Raw genomic sequence first — 26,338 nt, forward strand, 5'->3', positions numbered from 1 at the left:
TTTCTTTAAGAGATTACTGCATGTGAGGTAATGTCTTAAAGTCCTGGTAATAAAAGGAAAATCAAAATCAATGGTCTCTGCCCTCAAGGAGTTCACAGTCTAATGGATAAGAAATAAGAAAAATATTTAGGTGTGCCCAAGATTGACAGATTGCATAAAGCCAATATGAAATTTAATTGTTATATAAATTTCAGAACAGTATTCATCATTCCTAATTTGAGGTTGAGATAATACAAATTTCTAAGGACACACATGGAGAGTTCATTGGGAGAATTTGGAAGATGATCTGATCCTGTGATATTGGTCCAAGAGACTGACAAATATTTTGAGAGAAACCTTTAGAGCACACAGTAAGGAATAAATTGGTCAGGGCTGATGGGTTCTGGCACAGGAGACAGCTAATGTACATATTTTGGCCAAGAGCTTTGAAGTTTTATACAGAACAGGGTCTGGTGAATTGCGTCCTCCAGAGAGACTGTATATAAAGAACTGGAAGTAATGATAGAGAAACACTGAATCAGTAAACTCAAAGAATAAAAGGATTCACCTTATGATCACTGAACAAATAAAACAGTTTTTTCACTCACCTTTTGGATTCTGTAGAGAATTCATTAAGTCTTTCAGATTCGCTTTACCATTGGCTGAAAGAGAAGGTACAATTTAGCTCACTAAGAAAGTAACAGAAAATTACATTAATAGCACAAAGACTGTTGTATTCATTTCTTGCTCTACCAAGTGGAAATGAAGAAAGACCTTTCAAGGGGACAAATTCATCCCTTTCATTACCCAACATTGTTCTCAATCTGTGGTAACACAATTCATTGTAATGAACGGAAGATTTATTTCAGGGAAAATCTTTGATTTAAATAGATATTACTTAAGAAGCTCTTGACCTGAATATCTTTTTATATGAAATTGTAGATAATACATTTTTGGTAATAAACTGTTTTTTCATTATGTGAACATGTGAGTCTGTATTATGACAATTAAAAAAAAAAGGATATGTGATAAATTCAAGAAGATATTTCCTACGTTGTGCTTTTTTCTGACTTTTTCTGAATACCAGTTCTCTTGTGTGTATCTTATACATCTTTCATTAATATTCTTTTCATCCTTTTATCTTTTTTTGTAACACTCTTACTATTATTTCCTTTCCTCCCCCAAATTCCATCCCTCTACCCCTAAAAAAAATCTGATTGTCATTGTTCAGGTATATTCTACTTTTAATGATCCAATGTGAAGTTTGCTTGATAAAGGGGTGGTTTGTTGTTTCTTTCTCCAGCTCATTTTACAGATGAAAAGACTGAGGTAAGAGGACTTAAGTGAATTGCCCAGGGTCACCTATCTACTCAATTGGTAAGGTCAGATTTGAACTAAAAACATATGACTTATTGACTGGAAGTCTATCCATTGTATCATCTAGTTGCCCCTAATAAAAACCACAGATCATAAAAATATACTAAAGAAAATTGTATCCATACAGCAGCCATGAATGAAATTTTTATTTTTGGTTTGCACCGCTGTTCTGAAATTTCTCTGGTAAGAGACTAATATTAAGATTCATTACCAGTCTTTTGAAGTCAGAACTCATCACATTAATTTTAAGTCTTTCAGAGTTGCTTTTGTTTTTGTAGTAATCATTTTGTAAATTTTTCTTGTTTCTGCTCACTTCACTCAACTTCAGTTTATAAAAGTCTACTTTTGTCTCTCAAAGTTTCTTCTTATTGTATAATAATATTCTATTACATTTATATATTATAATTTCCTTAGCTATTCCTTAATTGATATAGACCCTTTAAGTTTTTATTTTCATAACAAAAGTATTGCTATGCATTTTACTTCCACTTATAGGTCCTTTATGTGTTTTTTTTTATTTCTTTAATGACATAAAAAAAAAAAAAAGCACTGTATAGCTGGGCCAAAGGGTTTAAAAGGTTACTTCCTTTTTTGCTTTAAGCCCAAATTGCTTTTTAGAATGGTTGGACTATTTTCATCTTCACCAAGAGTTCATTAAAATACTTCTCTTCCCAGTATTTCTCAAAATTTTCTGAATGAGTACATTAATTTAGCTAATATTGCCACTTTTTTATTATTTTGACATTATTATTATGGAAACATGAGCAATTCATATCTATTTAATTAATGGTATCTTTTTAAAGTCAGGGTGTATTTTTATATTTGTATGCACATAATTTCTTTGTCTCAGTAGCTAGATTTCAAAATATTGTATATTATTTGTGTAGTTATTTTACCTATTTTATCTCTTCTTGCTTTGTGATGTTAGTAACACAGTTTAGATATTTGCATAGTTTTATTTTATATTTTATTTTGCTGAAGTTTTAAAATCGTTTTTAGTCAGGGTCTTCTAAATAAATTTTTATCTCATCTGTAAAAACTGAAAATTTTATTTTTCTTCTACCTGTAGCTATTCAATTTATTTATTTTTTAGTATAATAGATGGAACTATATCAAATAACAGAGGTGAGTATTGATATCCTTTTTTACTTCTATCTTATTGGGAAAGACTATATTTTTCATACTAGGAAAGCCCCAATTTTTTTGTCAAATAGAATGTATATATTCAAGCAGAAAAATTCCCATAGTAAAATTCCCTATATACTGAGATATTAAGGCATATTTTTAAAATGGATCTGCTTGGGAGTATTTTGAAAAGATGCAAATGGCCCCCAACCAAAAATTAAACTTGAAATACAAAAATTAAAAGGAGAAATCAATAATATTGAAAGTAAAAAAACCTATTTAATTAATAAATAAAACCAAGAGTTGGTTTTATGAAAAAGCCAATAAAATAGATAAACCTTTGGTAAATTTGGTCAAAAAAAAGAAAGAGGAAAATCAAATTGATAGTCTTACAAATGAAAAGGAGGATCTTTCCACCAATGAAGAGGAAATTAGAGAAATAATAAGGAGTTACTTTGCCCAACTTTATGCCAATAAATTTGATAACTTAAGTGAAATGGATGACTTCCTCCAAAAATATAGGCTCCCTAGATTAACAGAGGAGGAGATAAATTGCTTAAATAGTCCCATTTCAGAAAAAGAAATAGAACAAGCTATTAATCAACTCCCCAGAAAAAAATCCCCAGGGCCAGATGGTTTCACATGTGAATTCTACCAAACATTTAAAGAACAATTAGTCCCAATGTTATATAAATTGTTTGAAAAAATAGGGGATGAAGGAGTCCTACCAAACTCCTTTTATGACACAGACATGGTACTGATACCTAAACCAGGTAGATCGAAAACTGAGAAAGAAAATTATAGACCAATCTCCTTAATGAATATTGATGCTAAAATCTTAAGATATTAGCAAGAAGACTTCAGAAAATCATCTCCAGGATAATACACTATGATCAAGTAGGATTTATTCCAGGAATGCAGGGCTGGTTTAATATTAGGAAAACTATTAATATAATTGACCATATTAATAATCAAATTAATAAGAACCATATGATCATCTCAATAGATGCAGAAAAAGCATTTGACAAAATCCAACATCCATTCCTACTAAAAACTCTTGAGAGTATAGGAATAAATGGACTATTCCTTAGAATAATCAGGAGCATATATTTAAGACCTTCAGTAAGCATAATATGCAATAGAAATAAACTGCAACCTTTCCCAGTAAGATCAGGAGTGAAACAAGGTTGCCCACTATCACCATTACTATTCAATACAGTACTAGAAACGCTAGCCTCGGCAATAAGAGCCGAGAAAGAGATTCAAGGAATTAGAGTAGGAAATGAGGAAATTAAACTATCACTTTTTGCAGATGACATGATGGTATACTTAGAGAACCCCAAAGACTCTGCTAAAAAGCTACTAGAAATAATTCAAAATTTCAGCAAAGTGGCAGGATACAAAATAAATCCACATAAATCCTCGGCATTTTTATATCACTAACAAAATGCAACAGCAAGAGATACAAAGAGAAATTCCATTCCAAACAAATGTTGAGAGCATAAAGTATTTGGGAATCCATCTACCAAAGAAAAGTCAGGAATTATATGAGAAAAATTACAAAACACTTGCCACAAAAATAAAATCAGATTTAAATAATTGGAAAGACATTCAGTGCTCTTGGATAGGCCGAGCAAATATAATAAAGATGACAATACTCCCCAAACTAATCTATTTATTTAGTGCTATACCAATCAGACTCCCAAGAAACTATTTCAATGACCTAGAAAAAATAACAACAAAATTCATATGGAAGAATAAAAGGTCGAGAATTGCAAGGGAACTAATGAAAAAAAAGTCAGAGGAAGGTGGTCTAAGAGTACCTGATCTAAAGCTATATTATATAGCAGCAGTCACCAAAACCATTTGGTATTGGCTAAGAAATAGACCGGTAGATCAGTGGAACAGATTAGATACAAAGGACAAAAAAGGGTACATATATAGCAACCTAATCTTTGACAAACCCAAAGATACCAACATTAGGGATAAAAATTCATTATTCGGAAAAAACTGTTGGGAAAACTGGAAATTAGTATGGCAGAAATTAGATATGGATCCACACTTAACACCATATACCAAGATAAGATCAAAATGGGTCCATGATTTAGGCATAAAGAGGGAGATAATAAATAGATTAGAGGAACAGAGGATAATCTACCTCTCAGACTTGTGGAGGAGGAAGGAATTTATGACCAGAGGAGAACTAGAGATCATTATTGATCACAAAATAGAAGATTTTGATTACATCAAACTAAAAAGTTTCTGTACAAATAATACTAATGCAAACAAGATTAGAAGGGAAGTAACAAATTGGGAAAATATTTTTAAAAACAAAGGTTCTGACAAAGGTCTCATTTCCAAAATATATAGAGAACTGACCCTAATTTATAAGAAACCGAACCATTCTCCAATTGATAAATGGTCAAAGGATATGAACAGACAATTCTCAGAGGAAGAAATTGAAACTATATCCACTCACATGAAAGAGTGTTCCAAATCACTATTGATCAGAGAAATACAAATTAAGACAACTCTGAGATACCACTACACACCTGTCAGATTGGCTAAGATGACAGGAACAAATAATGATGAATGTTGGAGGGGATGTGGGGAAACTGGGACACTAATACATTGCTGGTGGAGTTGCGAAAGAATCCAGCCATTCTGGAGAGCAATCTGGAATTATGCCCAAAAAGTTATCAAACTGTGCATACCCTTTGACCCAGCAGCGCTACTACTGGGCTTATATCCCAAAGAAATACTAAAGAGCGGAAAGAGACATATATGTGCCAAAATGTTTGTGGCAGCTCTTTTTTGTAGTAGCTAGAAACTGGAAGATGAATGGATGTCCATCAGTTGGAGAATGGTTGGGTAAATTATGGTATATGAAGGTTATGGAATATTATTGCTCTGTAAGAAATGACCAGCAGGAGGAATACAGAGAGGCCTGGAGAGACTTAAATCAACTGATGCTGAGTGAAATGACTAGAACCAGAAGATCACTGTACACTTCAACAACAATACTGTATGAGGATGTATTCTGATGGAAGTGGAAATCTTCAACATAAAGAGCCAACTCACTTCCAGTTGATCAATGATGGACAGAAATAACTACACCCAGAGAAGTAACACTGGGAAGTGAATGTAAATTGTTAGCACTAATATCTGTCTGCCCAGGTTGCATGTACCTTCGGATTCTAATGCTTATTGTGCAACAAGAAAATGGTATTTACACACATGTATTGTATCTAGGTTATATTGTAACACATGTAAAATGTATGGGATTGCCTGTCATCGGGGGGAGGGAATAGAGGGAGGGGGGGATAATTTGGAAAAATGAATACAAGGGATAATATTATAAAAAATATATATATAATAAAAAATTATTAAGTAAAAAAAAAAAAAAAAAAAAAAAAAAAGAAAATGTACTTCTTTCCCACCTAGTCATGCCTATTTCAGAAGAAAGGGGGAAGGTTTAAAGGTGGAGAATTATAGTGGAGATGATAAATAAACGTTACCATGCTACCCTAAAAAAAAAAAAAAAAAAAAAAAAAAAAAGATGCAAATGGGAAAATCTGAGATTTTGGGTTTAATTATGTCTTAGATGATGAATAGCTGTTAACTTTAGGCAAATCCCTCAACTTTTCTGAGTCTCAGTTTCATTATCAATAAAATGAGGTGGTTTGACCTGATAATCTTTAAGGTTCTAGCAAACCATTCATGTATGAATGAATATATTGGGAATTTTGTCCATATCCTTCCTGAAGCTTGCCATAAGTCTACCACTCAACTTGCTGGAAGCTTTCCTTGTCTTTTATTGAAATTATCAGAATAACAGTGGAACAGTCTGTTTATGTACTTGTTAATCCCTCAATCTTACTCTGTAATATTCATATTTAACTCTCGTGTTTCTAGTTTCTCATTGGTTATATGTTGTAATTTGGTAATAACTACAAAGCATTTCTCTATTCCCCTGTCTATCTGATAATCATTTAAAAATATTGGAATGTGTGATATTCCATGTCTTGCTAGAAGTAACACTGGCAGAATATTTGTATTAAAACTATGCCTTTGTTTTCACTGGTAATTGGAATTTTATATTTTTCAAAGCCAATATAGCCTAATGCCCTCCTTTTGAGAAGAACTGGTCTATTTTTGTTCTTTCTCCCATTTATATTTACTCAGAGACAAGCTGTTTAAGTTTGCGACATAAAGGCATGTAACGATTTGTGTAACAGAAATTCTTCATCTACTTAGCCTTCTCAGTTTGAATTGTTTGTAAAAACTCTTCAGTGGTTACAGAGCTTTCCCAGGAGGCTCTACAGTATTTTAGTTTTTGATGCAACTAGCAAAATTTCACCCCAAAGAGGACAATTTGAAGGACTTTCACTATCTATTAAGAAACTTACTTTACCTTGGACTCCCCATGGCATCTCTTTTATCATAATGGTGGATGCCTTTTCACTATATAGATCCTGATTTTAGATATGTGGTATAGTGAATAGAGCATGTAAGTCACGGAGTAAGGAAGATCTGAGTTCACATCTGGCCTGAGACCCTCAATTAGGTGTGTGACATTGGGCAAGTAGTGTAATCAATCCTGTTTGCTTCAGTCATGTAAAATGGGCTGAAGAATCTCCAGTATCTTTGCCAAGAAAATCCCAAATGAGATCTGGGAGAGTTGGACATTATTAAAATGGTTCAATAGGAAAAATGTCTTTCCTTATGTTTATGATCAGAATCACTGAACAGAGTTATTTCTGTTATATCTTTCAAGAAGCCTAAATTGATTTTTGAATATAGGCAGGAGAACTTTGTTGGAAAAGAGACTCTTAAGTGATCTTTTGCTCAATCAAATCAAATACTTTTTCATAATTTGCAATCAATAATTAAATGGGATGTTATATTTTCTGCATCTTTCTGTCAGGTACAAAATGACAAAGATAAGAGCCATTGTTGACTATCTTTTGCAAACACCTGCTTGTTCCTTCCTAATAATCTCAAGAAAAATGCTCTTTAATTGTGTATAGATGATTCATATAATGATTTTGTTTTGGTGGAAGAGCAGATGTAGGTCAGTGACTGTTGATGTTATTAGTATTGTTAAATTTATTAATAAGGTATATTTTTCATATCTTCCCTCTCTTTCAGGTACACCTTCATATACCAGGTGTCCCAAAAATGAGTATAGTTTATAGCCATTCAAACTGAAAATTGCATTGAAACTTTTGGGATGATCTCTTCCATCACAAGTGTGCCTCCTTTAGAACAAATAATACTTTATACATCTGGTCCAATTGAACATCTATTCTCATCTTTGTTTTCTTTAATGCTATTTATATCCCTATACTTTCTTATCCTTGTGATGTTTGGTTACAAGAATTCTCTCTTTACTACTCTTCACAATTTATGATAATAATAATTAAACATCTTTTAATTTTCTTTTATTTATTCTACATTTATCCTTAAATACACTAGAGATCCATTAAAGAGAGTCCATATAAAATTTTCTTTAAATTGGTATTACTGAGACAGCTAGGTGGTGCAGTGGATAGAGCACCAGCCCTGAAGTCAGGAGGACCCGAGAACAAATCTAGCCTCAGACACTCAACACTTCCTAGCTGTGTGACCCCGGCAAGTCATTTAACCCCAGTTGCCTCAGTGCAAAAATAAATAAATAAATAAATAAAATTGGTATAACTTTTGACAGTTGTGCTATGCTCTATTAGACAATATTGTGTTATATCTATGTCCATCATTTTTTCCATAAAAATCTACCAACAAATTTAGTATCTAAAACTACCATTTGTCATGTTTCTTTATTTGGCATGTAAGTCAAACATTTCCAGACTCTGGTGCTTACTGAGCTCATTTGGTTTTCCTCTCATGGCAATAGATTTTAATGGCCATCCATGTATTTTTTTTGATGCCTATTTTCCATTTTTATTATTAATCTTTCTTTAAATAATTTAAGATTTTTTTGTTTAACCTGTATGACATATCTCGTTCTCACTATATATTGATGACTTTATTATTTTAGGTATTCTTTATATATCATATCAAACATCATGTCCAAAATATAACAAAATGATATTTTTCTTGACAAAGCAGTGATTTTATGGTTCACATCCAATCCAGTGACTACTCAACATCCATAATAAATACTTTCTTACTTTTAAGAAATAATCCATTTCTTTTAGTGTTCACCAATCTCAATAGCTTCAGTTATTTTGAAGAAACTATGAATGCAAAAAGCTTCTACATAATCTAGAAATATCTGGTGTGTTTCTTTCCTTTATTGTGAATATTTAGCCTTCATTCTACAATGTGATGACCAAATATCCCATGAAATTATGTTTCTTGTTGCCTTTTGATGTGATAAGACCATCTCAACCAGTTTCTCCTTTGCATTTTCAAGCTATTTAACAGTATGACTATTGTTTTCATCTAGTTGCAAAGTGATTTACAAATTCATTTTGTCTCTCAAAATTACCTGTGAGGCGGATAGTATCATTTTCATTTCCCAGTGAAGAAACTGGGGCAATCAGAGTTTAAGAAACTTTCCTAGAGTTATGTAGTCAGTCAAAGCCTATTTTTCCTGATACTACACACAGCATTTTATCCATAGCACCATCAGGATATTTCAAGAGCCTATTACTTTTGATTTCACTTACTCAAAAATGCCCATTTTAAAAATGCTTACTTTCTCTAAGTTAGAAGGGAAGCAAAAATTCTTCAGATCCTAACTATGGAAGTAACAGCTTATATTTACATTTCAGTCCTCGATTCCCAATCTAGTTCTCCTTTCCATGACATCCCACTTCTTTGGAGTGATGTGAGGAGTCCTTTTAACAATAGTCCATGCAAAGTGTAGGGAAACTGTGAAATAGTGTGAATTCCCAAATCTAAAGGAAACCATTACCAATTATTTCTAGATTGACCAGAGCAACAGTTTAGATTTGTCTTCCCAGAATCTAATATAGCACAGGGAAATACTATTTGTATTTCTGTAGGTATCTGTGAAACTTTACAAGTTCATTATCATTCCTTAGGTTTCCTAGATGCTAAAATGGTCTAATCTTCCACTGATTATCCTTTATGCTTACCCTGACACTGAAGAATTCTAGGGAGTAGACTGAGGCATCTTTCTTTAGAAAGTATCAGACATTTTCACACAATCAAGCACAAGTTCCCCTCATAGCCTTAATGTAATCTGGAATACTTACCATCAATTGGCAGGTCTTTCAGGAGATCTTCATATTCATCCTCTGTGAGTATGATCCCTATGTCCTTCAGAAAGTCTTTTAGGTTGTGAGCATCAATATTTTCTGTTTACAAAAGATGAAAATGGTGAAAGACAGGAATGTAAGGAATATATAGTGTCTCAAGAGTGAGAGACCTCATCATCTCCAAATTCAACAAGAGAAGAGTTGTTATATATATATACATATATAATATGTACATATAAATTATAGAAATCACTTAGGCCTTCAGAATTAGAAGTTTTCCTTTCTGGTTACATTTGATTGAAGAAGCTTATACTGAAGAATGAAATGGTTATCAGACAGTTGTCTAGTGAGTGAACAGTGCCAAATAGTGATGCTTTAAGTTGCATGGATATAGATAATAAATAGAGTTTGATTTTCTTTGCCTTTATCCCAATTGTTTTGATTTTTATGCATGTAATCCCATACTTCACCACTGATTTGGAGACTTAGGATGTTGTCTGTCTCAATCTTAGGAAAAGTAAATCCAGGAAATGTTACATTATAGGAAATTTGTTACAAAAGAAACAGAAGTGAATCTAAGAAGCTTACAAGTGTATTTAAATAGAGTGATGACCATTTCATAATTCATCCACAACAGATGGAATTAATGTCAGAGTTGTTATCCAGGACTTCTGAGTCTTTTTCCCTGTAACAAAGGGACCCCGAAACTCTCTGAAAACTCCTTGAAGGACAGATTCTCTTTAAATCCTGCCTCTGTAGTGACCGGGAACCTGAAACTCTCTGAAAACTTCTTGAAGGACATATTCTCTGCCTCTTAAATCCTGCCTCTGTAAAGACCCTGCCCGAGGACAAACAGCTTCATTCTATTATCTAGGTGGGGCTAGCTGAGTCCAGAGTTGGAGATTCTAACCTCATTGAATTGGAGAAACACCCATTCGATTCTAAGATTTTCTATTCAATATTTCCGCTCAAACTCCACCCACCAGTCCACATCTGGAGCAGGCCTTGGCTTGTAGCCAATGGCTTCTATTATAAAAATGGAAATTTTAAACCCAGTCCTTGCAGAAGACCTAACATTCCATGCTATGCCAAGGAAACTTCTGCCCGCTGGAATGATATTCTTTTTCAATGTTACCCTCTCTTTATCTCCCTCACCTATTTCCCTAACAAGACTTTATATCTCTCTGTTGGGATCTCACTACTAGAAACTTTACTTCTCTGTGAGTACCTTGCCACTAAGGAATTCAGCCTTTCTATTCATGCACAGCAAAGGCTGACTTCCCAATGCCAATAATAAACTTCTTTTTATCAGTCTAGTTTTTCGGGTTTGTAAATTTCTTTATGAAGGATCTCTGCACCATCACAAGGGAGTTTAGGGGAGCCAAACCTCTTCATTTGCTTCCCTGAATCTCAAAATTGCCACTAACTTCATCATTTAACTCCTTGACTACCAGGAATCCTAATCTCATCATTTGGTTCCCTGAATCTAATCTCATCACCTTCATCCCATGCCATATCTAAAAAAATGCCTGAATTTTTTTTTTCTCCATAAAGCCTTTCAAATCTACCCTCTTTCCTCTTTATTCACAAAACCAACCTTAAGTTCTAGTCATGGTACATCATCCCTTGAAGAGATGTTACAATGGCACCTTAATTGTTGTCTCCCTGCCCCAATTGTCCTTCCCTCCTTGAATTCCTCCTCCACATAGTTGCTGAAGTAGTGTTCTTTAAGCATATTGTGTCACTCAGTAAACTTCCCTGGTTTCTTATTTCTCCTGGATCAAATACATACACTTGTAATCTCAATGTATTTTAGAACCTGGTCCCAATCTATTTTTCCCTTACTTAGCTTCTGTTCCTCACAACTGGCCTTCCATGTCTCTCTACTATCTTACTAGCTGCCCCCCATTCTCTCCTTCCTTACTTCCATCTCAGAATCTTTATTTTCCTTCATAGTAAACCACAATCTGTTTCTTATGAAGAGGTTTTCCTGATTATTGACATCCTGCTCCAGTAGTGATAAGGGTTATGAAAATTAGGGAGATAGGTGAAAGACTTTCTTATGAAATCTTCAAATTTATTGGTTTCACACACATATATATATATATATATATATATAAAATGATTCTAATGCTTATAAAGCCAATATAAAGAGTATTCTCTTCGGTATTCTGTATCTTTTCTAACAAGCCCAACCTACTGAGATGTAAATGATTAACTCCAGATTTTGGCCACTTCAACAGAAATGTAAATAGTTGTAATACACATATCGGAGCAAAATTATCATACCCATGTTCTCAAGTACATTTCTCCCAAATGCCTTTACTCTCCACTGTGGGCTACTTTTCCTGTCCTAAGTTCAAAGGTATGTCTTTGATGTATTATATAGCTGAGTTTGCATTTTAATTCACAGTCAGAGGATCTTTATCAGTGTATAAAGTAGGTCTGTCTCTGGTATAGTAAATGGGAAGGGAAATCCATGAGCCACGTTACTGTAAGTTTTAAAACCTGAGATGGATTCTTATCTCCTGGACCTCTACACCTTAGTGTGCCCTCCCTCCCAAATTATATTGTACTTATTCTTCATATATATGTTTCTCCCAAAAGAAAGCAACTTCCTTCGGAGATGGGACCACTTCATTGTTTTTACCTTTGTTTCTCCAATGCCTAGCACAGATTTAATAGGCAACTAATAAATGCATGCAAGTTGATTTTCTCTGTCAGTGCAGGTCAACAAATTATCTTTAGGAGCCTGCCTGCAAGGGAAAGTAACTTGCCCCACACAGCTAGTAACTGCCCCACTATGCTGTGCTTCCTTTCATAGGTTTTTCTGAATGTGATGTTGATGTTCACTTACCTTCTCATTATAACTTCTCACTCACCTTCAATATATTTCACCTTATTCATAACTTCATTGACAGCAACATTCCCATCAGCTGTAAAATAAAGTGAAAGTGAGACAGAGACTTGGGGATGTAGAACCTCACAAAAATTATATTACATTGCTTTCTGAAATTATGAAATAAGCCAGAGGAATTTAATATTTTTCTCTGAACTCAATCAATCACCTTGGAATTTTATCCTATTGTCTTTAGATGTTTCTTTAAAATAGTTAAGAAATGAAAAAAGTTTTAAATCTGTAAATTGATGATAATAATAATAGTAATGGTTGACATTTATATAAGGCTTTAGAGGTTTCTAAATGCTTTTCAAAGACTGACTCATTTTATATTCACTACAATCCTGAGTGACTGTTGTTATCATATCCATTTTACAGATGTGGATGCTGAGTCTCAGAGAGGTTAAATGACTTGTCTAAGTGACACAGCTAGTTCATTGTCTAAGGCTCTGACCTCAGGTCTCCCTGACCCTGCATCTAGACCTATACATACTATACCTTTAAAATACTTCATACTCATTCAGGGATCTTCTCTTCTCTGTGCTACTGAATGTCAGAAGAAACTTCTAATAGGACATTTTATTTAGGCATTTGAGGTTTGGGACACTTTGGCAGTTAGATGGAACTGGCCATTTTCTATCTCTTGACCTTCATTTTCTCCTTCATATAAAATGAAGGGACTATTTAGATTAGGCCATGTCTGTGTCGCTTCCCAACACAGATGTGACATAATACTATGAATTAAGAAACAGCCTTAAAAAATAGTACAAGGAAAAGAAGAGCTAGTTTTTTTTTCAATGTTCTGAGCACAATCTTGTTTGTGGTTAACATTTTATATATCTTTGCTTTCTCTAATTGGTTAAGTATAAGACATTGTCTATGAGGAAACAAATATATAATTTTATTATAAAAATATTATGCTTAAATAGCAATTAAACAATTCAGGTGGCACTGTGTATGGCCTCAGTAGAACAACATTTCCATTTAGAAGGATAACTTTCTTAAAAGCCCAGAAACCAAAGTACTGAACTAGAGGGGAAGTTTATGCTCAAGTCAAATATGTGATAAAGAATAATCAATCCTTACAATAATAACCCTGTGAGATCTTTGCTACAGGAATCATTAACAGTTGTATATACTCTAAATACTCTTCAACTCTTTCCTTATCCCTCTCCTCCTCACATCTAGTCAATTGCTAAGACTTCTACAATCTCTCTGTATTTCTCAACCCACAGTGTGTATTTGCATGTGTCAATTTAATTTAGACATAGTATTCACTTTTGTTTTGGGGAGCTCCAATGACTCTCAAAGGCAGCTTAAGATATGAGAGAAGGTTTACAAATGTGTTGATAGAGGGAATACATTGAAAGGTCATGGGTTCCTAAAGTATTGACAATTCATATCCTTTGTCAAGTGTAGGACCCCATTCACAAACACTATGTATATGTATATATGTAAATATATACTTATACATTTTATACAAACATATACATATATATCAAAATTTATATCTATATTTACTGTAATTATGAATTTTGGCCCAGTTGGAGGCTCTGGTTAGTCTTTTAAAATGCAGGCCTACTTTTAGGAAGTTTATAGCATACATAACTTCCATAACCATTATGAAATCAAACTTTTAAAACACTCTACTAGCAAATCATCAGTTGCTTCCTTTCTAAGATCATTGAAGCTAAGTAGATAAGGGATCATCTTTAGAAAGTGGAGTTGCATGCTAGATGATTTTTTTCTTATTTTGGCCAAAAAAGAGGATAAGATATACACATACTTAGATTACAAGTCAGCTCAGTCTATTCAGACTGTGAAAACAGGGATCATTTGAAATAATAATAATAGCTGATATTTACATAATACTTTTAGTTTTCAATACTATACATATATGTATATATGTAACATATATAAGTATATATATTCTAATTTGATTCTCAGAACAACATTATCTAGCAGGAATTATTACCATATTTCCATTTTACAGATAAGAAAAGAGAGGTTAATTGAGGAGAAATGACTTGTTCAGACTTACACAAGAAAGTGATTAAATGCTTACCATCAACTGGTTGGTTACTCAATAGTTCTTCCATTTCTTTATCTGTGAGCTGGATTCCCATCTCTCCCAGAACTTCACCCAGATTGTCAATGTTAATTTTCCCTCCTTCAGAAATAAGAAAATTGAATAATGTAATCAATAAAGCACTTATTAAGTCCTTTTTATGTTAGACACTGTACTAAAGCATAGAAATTCAAAACCAAGTCAAGTCATCAAGCATTTCTTTAAGAGATTAATGCATGTGAGGTAATGTCTTAAAGTCCTGGTAATAAAAGGAAAATCAAAATCAATAGTCTCTGCCCTCAAGGAGTTCACAATCTAATGTGATAATTGAGATAAATTAGAAAAATATGGAATTATGCCCAATACTAACAGATTGTATAAAGCCTACATATGTAAATTTAATCATTATATGAATTTCAAAACTGGATTCGTCATTCCTAATTTGAGTTTGAGATAATTCAAATTTCTAAGGACACACATGGAGACTAATTGGAAGAATTTGGAAGATGATATGTTTCTGTGATACTGGTCCAAGAGACTCTGGCAAATATTTTGAGAGAAGCCTCCGTAGTATACAGTAAGGAATGAATTGGTCAGGGCTAATGAATTCTGAAAGCAGACAGCTAATGTACATATTTTGGCCAAGATCTTTGAAATTTTGTACAGTAATAGGATTTGGTAAATTCCTCCAGGGTGGCTGTACATAAAAACCTGGAAATCATGACAGAGGAATACTAAATCAGAAAATTTCAAGAATAAGAGAATTCACATAATCACTGAGAACAAAAACACACTTTTCCACTCACCTTTTAGATTCTGTAGAGCATTCATTAAATCTTTCAGATTCACTTTTCCATTGGCTACAAGAGAAAGTGCAATTCAGGTCACAGAGAAAGTAAAATAGAATTAAAATAATAGCACACAGTTAATCATTTTTTAAACTCAGCCTGTATAGACTGTTGTATTCCTTCTTTGCTCCACCAAATGGGAATGAAAAAAGAAGAGCTCTCAAGAGGACAAATCCATCCTCTGACAACACTATTCATTATAGTGAATGGAAGATTTATTTCAAAGAAGTTTTTTGATTCAAAGAGATTTGATTCAAACTACTACACAAAGTCTTGACTTGATTATCTTTTTGCTTGAAATTTTCAATGCTACTATTAATGACCCAATATGAGGTTTTCTTGATAAAGAAGTGTTTTGCTCTTTCTGTCTCCAGCTCATTTTACAAATGAGGAAATTGATGTAAGAGCACTTAGGTGAATTGTCCAGCATCACCTATCTCATCAGTGTCTAAGGCCAAATTTTAAGTAAGGAAGATGTGCCTTATTGATTCTAGCCTGGCAATCTATCCATTGCATCATTTAGAGGCCCCTAAAGAGAACCCCAGGTCATAAAAATAAAAATATAATATATAAAAATATATCCATACACCAGTCATGTGTGAAAATTTTTGTCTTGTTCTTCCCCTCTATTCTATAACTTCTCTGGCAAGTGATGAATATTAAGTTTCATTACCAGTCTTTTAAAGTCAGAGCCCATTATATTAATCTTAAGTCTTTCAAAGTTGCTTTTCTTTTTGAAGTAATTATTTTATAAATTTTTCTTGGTTCTGCTCATTTCTCAGCTTCAGTTCATAAATGTCTATCTTTGTTTCTCTGAACCTATCCTTTGTGCTTTTTCTTAGGGTGTAATAATATTCTGTTGCATTTATATATTATAATTTCCTTAGCTGTTCCCTCAGTTGATACACACCTTTTGCGTTTCCATTTATTTGCTATAACAAAAAGTGCTGCTACACAATTTTTTCTACTTATGGGTCCAGTATGTGTTTTTAAAAATTTCTTTAAGGACATAAAACAAACTAGCATTGTATAGCTGAGTCAAAGGATGTAAAAAGTTTATTTTATTGCTATAAGCTCAAATTGCTTTTCAGAATGTTGGATTAATTCTTAGCTTCACCAAGAGTTAACTAAAATATTTGTCTTCTTTGGACCTCTCAAATTTTTCTGAATAAGTATATTAATTTAGCTAATATTACCTCATCTTTTTATTATGTGGACAGGACCCAAATATGAGCAATTCATACCTATTAAGTGTATCTTTTTTTAAAAATTAAGGGTATTTTTATATTTGTGTGCATATAATTTCTTTTTTTTAATAGTTTTTATTTACCATATATATGCATGGGTAATTTTACAACACTGACAATTGCTAAACCTTTTGTTCTAATTTTTCCCCTCCTTCCCTCCCCCTCCCCCAATGGCAGGTTGACCAATATATATTAAATATGTTAAAGTATAAATTAAATACAATATATGTATTCATGTCCAAACAGTTATTTTGCTGTACAAAAAGAATCAGACTTTGAAATAGTGCACAATTAGCCTGTGAAGCAAATCCAAAATGCAGGCGGACAAAAATAGAGGGATTAGAAATTCTATGTAGTGGTTCATAGTCATCTCCCAGAGTCCTTTGGCTGGGTGTAGTTGGTTCAATTCATTACTGCTCTATTGGAACTGATTTGGTTCATCTCAATTGCTGAAAATGGCTGCATCCATCAGAATTGATCGTCATATAGTATTGTTGTTGAGGTATATAATGATCTCCTGGTCCTGCTCATTTCCCTCAGCATCAGTTCATGTAAGTCTCTCCAGGCCTTTCTGAAATCATCCTGTTGGTCATTTATTACAGAACAATAATATTCCATAATATTCACATACCACAATTTATTCAGCCAATCTCCAATTGATGGCTATCCACGTAGTTTCCAGTTTCTGGCCACTACAAAGAGGGATGCCACAAACATTCTTGTATGCATAAAATTTCTTTTTCAATCTCAGAAGCTAGACTTCAAAATATTGCATTTGTGTAGTTATTTTACCTATTTTAAAGTTTTCTTTCTTCATGTTGTTAGTAACACATAGAAAGTTTGGAAATTTGCATGGTTTTAATTTATGTTTTTCTATTTTGCTGCAGTTTAAAATTTTAAAATTGTTTTTAGTTTGTTAGTTTCCTCTAAATAAATTTTCTTATTGTATAAAAGCTAATTTTTTTTCTTTTACTTGTAGCTCTTCAGTTTATTTATTTATTTATTTATTGCTACAATAGGTGGAATTACATCAAATAATAGAGGTGACTACTGACATCCTTGCTTTATCCCTATGTTATTTGGAACAGCTATCTAGTTCTCATCCTAGGACAGTTCCATTTAAAAATTTTTAAAAAAAATTTTTTGCCAAATAAAATGCATACTTTCAAACAGAAAAGCTGACATAGAGAGGTTCCCTCATAGTCAAATAGATCTGTTTGGGAGTCCTTTGAAAAGATGCAGAAGGCAGAGTGCTAAACTTGAAGTCTGAAATCTGAGTTTAAATTAAATTAAATAAATCATATGATAAATAATTGTGTAACTTTAGACAAATCCCTCAACTTCGCTGAGTCTCAGTTTTATTATCAACCAAATGAAAAGGTTTGACCTGATGACCTTTAAGGACCCTTCTAGTTCTATATATATTAGCAAACCATCCACATCTGTATATCATGTGGCTTTTGTCCATGTCCTTCCTGAAGCTTGCCATAAGGCTACCACCTAACTTGCTGGGAGGTTTCCTTGCCCTGTACTGTTATTATCAGGCGAGCAGTGGAGCACTCTCATTATCTGCTTGTTAATCCCTCATCTTTACCCTGTGATAACCATATTTAACTCCTGTTCTTCCTAGTTTCTCATTGGTTATGTGTTGTAGTTTGGTAATAACTACAAAGCATCTTTCTGTTCACCTGTATGTGAAATTCATTTTTAAATCTTGGGAAGTGTGATATTCCATGTCTGTGTTAGTATAAAATAACACTGGCAGAATATTTGTATTAAAAATGGACCTTTGTTTTCAAAGGAAACTTGGTGTAATTAATGGAGTTTTATATTTCCAAAAGCCAAAATATAGCCTACTATTATCTCCTTCTGGGAAGAAATAGTCCATCTTTGTCCTTTCTCCCAGATACATTTACTCAGTGACAAAAGCTGTCTTCAGTTTGTGATATAAAGACATGTCATGATTTGTATAATAGAAATTCTTCCTCTACGTGGTCTTTCCTTTGTGGAGTGTTTACAAAAATTCTTGAGTGGTTATAGAGCTCTCCCAAGAGACTCTGCAATGTTCAATTTTTGATGCAACTAGCAAAATTTCATCTCCAAAGAGGACCCCCTAGAGGACTTCACTATTCACCAAAAAACTCAATTTACTTTGGACTCTCCATGATATTTCCTTTATCACAGTGGTGAATGTCTTCACTTATAGATCTTTATTTTAGATGTGTAGTGTAGTGAACAGGGCATGTGAGTCATGGAGTAAGGAAAACCTGAGTTCAAATCTGGCCTCAGACAATTAGGTGTGTGACACTGGGCAAGTAGTGTAATGTTGTTTGTCTCAGTCATGTAAAATGGGATGGAGAATCAAATGACAGTTCACTCCGGTTTCTTTGCCTAGAAAATCCTAAATGAGGCCCTGGAGAGTTGGACATTATTAAAATGGTTCAACAGGAAAAATGTTTTTCTTTATATTTATGATTATGAGCATTGAAAAGGGTTGTTTCTGTTGTATCTTTCAGGGAACCTAAACTGATTTTTACACATGGACAGGAGAGCTTTGTTGGAAAAGAGATGCTTTTTCATAATTGTCAAGCAGTAATTTAAATGGGATCTTTTATTCTCTGCATCTGTCAACTACAAAATGACAAAGATGTGGCCATTGCTGGCCATCTTTTGCAAATACCTATTTGATCCTTACTAAACTCTCAAGAAAGGTTGATTATATATGGTTCATATAACAATTTTTTGTTGGTGGAACAGTAGGCATAGGTCAGTGACTATTGATGTTTTCTCAGTCATCTGTTTATTATTATTGTTATTATTAAATTTATCAATAAGATATATATTTTTAATATCTTCCCTCTATTTCAGATCCCTTCATAAGTATCCCAAAAGTCTTAGTATAGTTTATTGTCATTTAAGCTGAAAACTGCACTAAGGCTTTCGAGATGATCTCTTTAATCATAATTATGTCTCCTTTAAAACAAATAATACTTTCTCTGTTTACTTGTTCCATTGAGCATATATTCTTATCTTTGTTCTCTTTAATGTCCATTTTTATCCCTCCTATATAATCTTATCCTTGATTGTGATGTTTGGTTACAAGCATTCCATCTTCACTACTCTTCATAATTTATTATACTAATAATTAGACATCTTTGCATGCTCTTACTTATTGTTTTATATTTATCCTTAAATGGACTAGAGGTCTTATTAGAAGGATTCCATACAAAGTTTTCTTTAAATTGGTATAACTTAGGGCATTTCCACCATGTTTTATGAAACAATATTTCTTCATATCTATGTCCATCATTATTCTCCTTGAAATTTACTAACAAGTTTACTATCTAAAATTAATGTTATATTTCTTCACTTGATATGTAAGTCAAACATTTCCTGACTAAGGTGCTTACGGGGCTCATTAGTTTTCCTCTTGTGCCAATAGATATAGAATGGTTAAAGTTCTGCTTTTTAATGGCCATCCATGTATTTTTTAATGCTTATTTTATATTTTCGTTATTAATCCTTGTTTAAATAATTCCAGCTTATCATATGCCATGTCTTTTCTCACTGTTTTGTTCATAACTTAATATTATTTTATATATTCTTTATGTCATATCAAACATCATAATTAAAATATTATAACAAAAATTTTTGTATTTTTATATTCTGAGATTTTTCTTGATAAAGCAGTAATCTTATGGTTCACAGATGATCCAGTGATTATTCAATATCCATAATAAATACTTTCTAACTTGTTAAGAAATAACCTATTTCTTCTGCTGTTCATCATTCCCAATAGCTTCAATTCTTTTCTTGAAAAAAACTCTTTTCTTGCCCAACCTGTCCCCCAAGCTGCTATAAATTATTTTAAATAATGACTATAAATTTTAGGGCATCAGAACACCCCAAAAGATGGAGTAGGACATTTTCCAGCTGAAGGCACCTTAGAAGATCAGCAGAAAATGTAATGTAATCCCAGCCCATGTTGCACTAGTGCAATCTAGCCCTACCCCTTCGGCCACAGACTCTGCCCTACCAGGCCCAGTCTGGACCCTAAGACCAACGAGTTAGGACTTCTGAATCAGCAATTGTGCTAGCGGCTTTTGGACCTCTTAGCCTGGGGATACCAGGAAGGACTTGGAAGGTCAGTGGAGATGGTCTGTGGCAATGGGTGGGAATATAGTTGCAGTCCCAGTGCAGGCCATTCTAGAGCAGCCTTGGCCCCAGCTGCAAATCTGAGCATTAGCAAAGCAGAACTGTTTTGATTTAGCACACTAGGTCTTACAACTACAGTGGGAAAGCATTCCTAACAGCTCCAGATTAGGAAAAAATGCTTGTGGTCAGCTCTTTTGAAGAATCTCTGAAAAGAAATGCACAAAAATCCTGAAGCTTGGGACAATGCACCCTCCACCCTGGAAATAGAGCCCTACTCCCACAAAGACTAGGAAAATGAGCAGACAACAAAAAAATTTCTGACTACTGAAAGTTATTATGGTGACAAGGAATATCAAAACATGGTCAGAAGATGATAAAGTCAAAGCCCCTACATCCAGAGCCTTCAAGAAAAATAAGAATTGGGCTCAGATCAAGGAAGAGCTCAAAAGGCATTTGGAAAATCAAATAAGAGAGATAGAGGAAACATTAGAGAAAGAATTGAGAGTAATTCAAAAGGAAATGTAAAAAGCTAATGAGAAGAATTCCTTAAAAAACAAAATTGGCCATTTGGGAAAGGAGGTACAAAAGATCACTGAGGAAAATAATTTATCAAAAAATAGAATTAAGCAAATGGAAGCTAATGACTTTATGAGAAATCAAAGTACAATAACGCAAACAAAAAAATGTAAAATATCTTATTGGGAAAACAATTGACCTGGAATTCAGAAGAGATCATTTAAAAATTATTGGTCTATCTTAAAGTTATAATAAAAAAGAGCTGGACATAATCGTTCAAGAAATTATCAAGGAAAAGTATCTTGATATTCTAGAACCAGAACATAAAATTGAAATTGAAAGAATCCACTGATCATCTTCTAAAAAAAATTACCAAAATGAAAACTCCCAGCCAAATCCCAGAATTCCCACAGCAAGGAGAAAACATTGCAAACATTTAGAAAGAAATAATTCAAGCATAGTAGAGTCACAGTCAGAACAACACAGGTTTTAGCAGCTTCTACATTAGAGCTCGGAATGTGATATTCTGGAGCAATGGAGCTAGGATTACAACCAAAAGTCATCTACCCAGCAAAACTGTGTATAATTCTTAAAAAGAAATGGTGGTCATTCAATGAAATACATTCAAACATTTGTGATGAAAAGACCAGCCCTGAATAGAAAATTTGATTTTCAAATACAGGGTTCTAGAGATGCATAAGGAGGAAATTAGGAAAGTGATATATAAGGTATGTAATATGGTTTATCTGTTTACATTCCTACATGGGAATATGATACTTATAATTCATTAAAACTTTCTCATTATTATGGCAGTTAGAAGGAGTATATATAGACAGAGGGCACAGAAGTGAGTTGAACATGAAGGGATAAAATAATGAAATTATGTTATGAAAGAGTATTATATTGGGAGAAAGAAAAAGGGAGAAGTAGAATTTATCTGCCATAAAAAGAGGAAAGCAAAAGCTTTTACAGTCGAAGGGAAGAGGGGGAAGAAAAGGAGAAAAGACTGGAACATACTCTCATCAGAATTGACTCAAGAAGAAATAACATACAAACTCACTATCTTACCCTGTGAAGGTGATAAAAGAGAAGATGTATTGGGGAAGGGACTGATCAGTGCCAAAACACTTTGTGAGGAGAGTTGAGGTGAAAGGAGACAGAGAATAAATGGGGGGAAATACAATTAGCAATAGTAATTGTAAAACTAATTTCAAAGCAAACTTCTCTAATAAGGCCTTATTTCTCAAACATAGAGGGAACTGGGTCAAATTTATAAAAAGTAAGAGCCATGCTCCAATTGACAAATGATCAAATGATACGATTTGTGCCCAAAGGGCTATAAATTCATGCATATTCTTTGACCTACTACTTGTCACAAATACCAAAAAAATTCCAAAAAAGAAATGATTTACTTGTACAAAAAAGTCAAAGCAACTCTCAGGGCAAAAAAATTGGAAATTGAAGGGATGCCCATTAATTGGGGAATGAATGGCTCAACAAACTGTAATGTGTGTTTATGATGGAATATAATTGATCTGTGGGAAATGATGAACAGGATGCTCTCAAGACCAAAAAAAAAATCCTGGAATGTCCTTCATGAACTCAGGCAAAGTGAAATGTACTGTAGACAGAGTAACAGCAATGATCTGGGATGACCAGCTATGAATGACTGCTATTCTTAGTACTACAGTCATCAATGACTACTCTGAAGGACATAAGATAAAAAATCTTATCCATGCCCAGAGAAGGAACTGATTATTTCTGAATATAGATTAAAGCATTCACTCTTTCCTCTCTCCCTTCCTCCCTTCTCTCTTCCTCTATCCTTCCCTCCCTCCCTTTCTTCCTTTCTCCTTCCCTCCCTCTCTTTCTTCCTTTCTCCTCTCTCTCTCTCTCTCTCTCCCTCTCTCTCTCTCGTTCTCTCCCTCCTTCCTTCCCTCCTTCTCTCTCTTTCTCCTGTCTCCTGTCTCTGTCTCTGTCTCTCTCTTCTGTCTTTGTCTCTCTGTGCGTGTCTCTCAACTTATTTTTTTTGAGGGTTTTCCACAACTTGTCTTTTATGGAAATATTTTATATAACTGCACAATTGGTTTCTTAATTGTTGATAGGGAGAAGGGAGAGAACCTAGAACACAAAAATTTTAAAACCAAATGTAAATATTTTTGTTTTGGAAGTAACTGAGGAGAAATAGTGAATAAATAAAACAAAAAAAAATACCAGACATTTTCACACAAGCCCAGGTTCTGCTCATAGGCACAGTGTAATCTGGAATACTTACCATCAATTGGTAGGTCTTTCAGGAGATCTTGAAATTCATCTTCTGTGAGTATGATCCTCATGTCCTTCAGCAAGTCTTTTAGGTTTTGAGCATCAATATTTTCTGTTCACAAAAAATGAGAACAGTGAAAGATGGGAAAATGAGGAATATTTAGTGACTCTAGAATGGGAAATATAAACATTTGAGTCTTATTGTCTCCAAATTCAACAAGGAAAGGAGAGTTATTATCTGAGGTGAGTCTACATATAAATTATGGAAAGTCACCTAGATGTTCAGAATTATAAATTTTTCTTCCTGGTTCAGGCAAATACGTTTGGGTTGAATGATTACTAGGGAATGTGAACTGGTCATCAGACAATTATCTGATGACCAGTGCCAAATAGTCATGCTTTAAGTTGCATGGATGTAGCTAATAAGTAGGGTTTGATTATCTTTGCTTTTATCCTAATTGTTTTGATTCTTCTGAAAGCAATCCATACTTCACCAATGGCTAAGTGATCTAGAATGTTGTCTGTCACAATCTTAGGAAAAGTATAGAGCCAGTAAATATTTTACATCATAGGAAATTCAAGACTTGCTAGAAAAGAAATGAAGAGAATCTAGGAAGCTTGCACGTGTATTTAAATAGTGATGACCATTTCATAATTTATCCACAACAAATAGTGTTAATGTCACAGTTGTTATCTTGGACTCCAAAGTTTTTCTCCCTGCATCCCATGCCATATCTTAAAAATGCCTGAGTCTTGGCATTTTCCTTTCATAAAATCTTTCAAATCTCCCTTCTTTCCTCTCTATTGACACAACCACACCTTAAGTTCAAATCATGGCTCATCATTCCTTGAAGAAATGTTACAATGGCACCTTAATTAGTGTCTCCCTGCTTCAATAATCCTTTTCCCTTGAATTCTTCTTCCACACAGTTGCCAAAGTAGTGTTCTTTAAGCATATATCTACTGATCATGTCTTGGATCAAATTCATAAACTTCTGTTTCTATTTTAGGACCTGGCCCCAATCTATCTTTCCCTTGCCTAGTTTCTGTTCTTCACACACACGGCCTTCCTTGTCTCTCTCTTATCTTACTAACTGTCCCCCAATTCTTTTCCTCCTTACTTCCACCTCAGAATTTTTCTTTTCCTTCAGGATAAATCACAATCTCTGCCTTCTATGAGGAGGCTTTCCTGATCCCCCGTTGCTAGGGCCCTCCCTCCCAAATTATGTTGCACTTATTCTGCATATATATGTTTCTCCCAAGAGAAAGCAACTTCCTTCCGAGATGGGACCACTTCATTGTTTTTGTCTTTGTTTCTCCAGCGCTTAGCACAGATCTAATAGGCAACTAATAAATGCATGCAAGTTGATTTTCTCTGTCAACAAATTATCTTTATATATACTGTTTAGGAGCCTGCTAAACAGTAACTTGCTCCACAGAGCTAGTAAGTGCCCCACTATTCCATGCTTCCTTTCATAGGTTTTTCTGAAAAATGTGACGATGTTCATTTGCCTTCTCATTATAACTTCTTACTCACCTTTAATATATTTCACCTCATCTATAACTTCTTTGAGAGCAACATTCTCATCAGCTGTAAGATAAAGTGCAAGTGAGACAGAGACTTGAGGATGCAGAACCTCAAAAAAATTGCATTCGGAAATTATGAGATAAGCCAGAGGAATTTAACATTTTTCTCTGAACTCAGTTACCTTGGAATTTTATCCTGTTTTCTCTAGATGTTTCTTTCAAAAACTCAGTTAAGAAATGAAAAAAAGTTCTCAATTTGTAAATTGATGATAAAAATAATAGTAATGATTAGCATTTTCTTAAGAATTTAGGGGTTTCTAAATGCTTTTCAAAGACTGACTCACTTTATATTCACAACAATCCTGAGTGACTGCTGTTATTATCATGTCCATTTTACAGATATGAATTCTGAGTCTTACAGAGGTTAAATGACTTGTTCTAAGTGACACAGCTACTTCATGTCTAAGGTTCTGTCCTCAGGTCTTGCTGACTTCATTTAGACCTATACATACTGTACCATTAAGATAATTCACACAGTCATTCAGGGATCTTCTCTTCTCTTTGTTACCGAACACCAGAAGAACTTCTAATAGGACATTTTATTTAGGCATATGAGATTTGGGACATTTGGCAGTAGTAGAGAGAAAACTGGGCACTTCCTATCTTTTCTCCATTTTCTGCATTATAAAATGAACAGATTATACTAGGTCATGTCTGTGTCTCCTGCCAGCATGATCCTATGGACTAAGAAACTGCCTTTTTTTTTTTTTTTTTTTTTTTTTTTAAATAACCCAAGGAAAAGATATTCTAGATTTTTTTTCTTTCAATATTCTGACCACAATCCTGTATGTGGTTAATATTTCATGTACCTTTGCTTTCTCTAATTGGTTAAGTATAAGACAGATTGTCTATGAGGAAACCAGTATGTAATTTTATCATAAAATATTATGCTTACATAGCAATTAAATGATTCAGATGGAAATAAGTATGGCCCCAGTAGAACAATTTCATTTAGGAGGATCACTTTGTTAAAGCCCAGAAATTGAAGCATTGAACTAGAGAGGATGTTTATGCTATTCAAGTTAAATATGTGATAAAGGACA

At 33.7% G+C, this 26,338-nt stretch overlaps 1 protein-coding gene and 1 long non-coding RNA gene across 2 annotated transcripts in view; one reads left to right on the top strand and one right to left on the bottom strand.

Annotated features, from left to right (window-relative positions):
- EFCAB3 (EF-hand calcium binding domain 3) overlaps positions 1 to 26,338 on the bottom strand; it is a 205,631-nt gene that overhangs the window by 77,025 nt on the left and 102,268 nt on the right. The window contains exons 33-39 of the mRNA XM_074260947.1: positions 25,246 to 25,299; positions 23,719 to 23,820; positions 15,484 to 15,537; positions 14,675 to 14,779; positions 12,593 to 12,646; positions 9,708 to 9,809; positions 588 to 641 (exon numbers count right to left, since the gene is read on the bottom strand). Of these exons, the coding sequence (XP_074117048.1) occupies positions 588 to 641; positions 9,708 to 9,809; positions 12,593 to 12,646; positions 14,675 to 14,779; positions 15,484 to 15,537; positions 23,719 to 23,820; positions 25,246 to 25,299 (525 nt within the window). The remainder of the gene's footprint in view (positions 1 to 587; positions 642 to 9,707; positions 9,810 to 12,592; positions 12,647 to 14,674; positions 14,780 to 15,483; positions 15,538 to 23,718; positions 23,821 to 25,245; positions 25,300 to 26,338) is intronic.
- The window catches only part of LOC141538924 (uncharacterized), a 150,113-nt gene that overhangs the window by 55,753 nt on the left and 68,022 nt on the right, over positions 1 to 26,338 (top strand). The gene's annotated exons all lie outside the window — the stretch shown is intronic.

This window comes from Sminthopsis crassicaudata, chromosome 4 (genome assembly GCF_048593235.1).
Source record: "Sminthopsis crassicaudata isolate SCR6 chromosome 4, ASM4859323v1, whole genome shotgun sequence".
Lineage (NCBI taxonomy): Eukaryota > Metazoa > Chordata > Mammalia > Dasyuromorphia > Dasyuridae > Sminthopsis > Sminthopsis crassicaudata.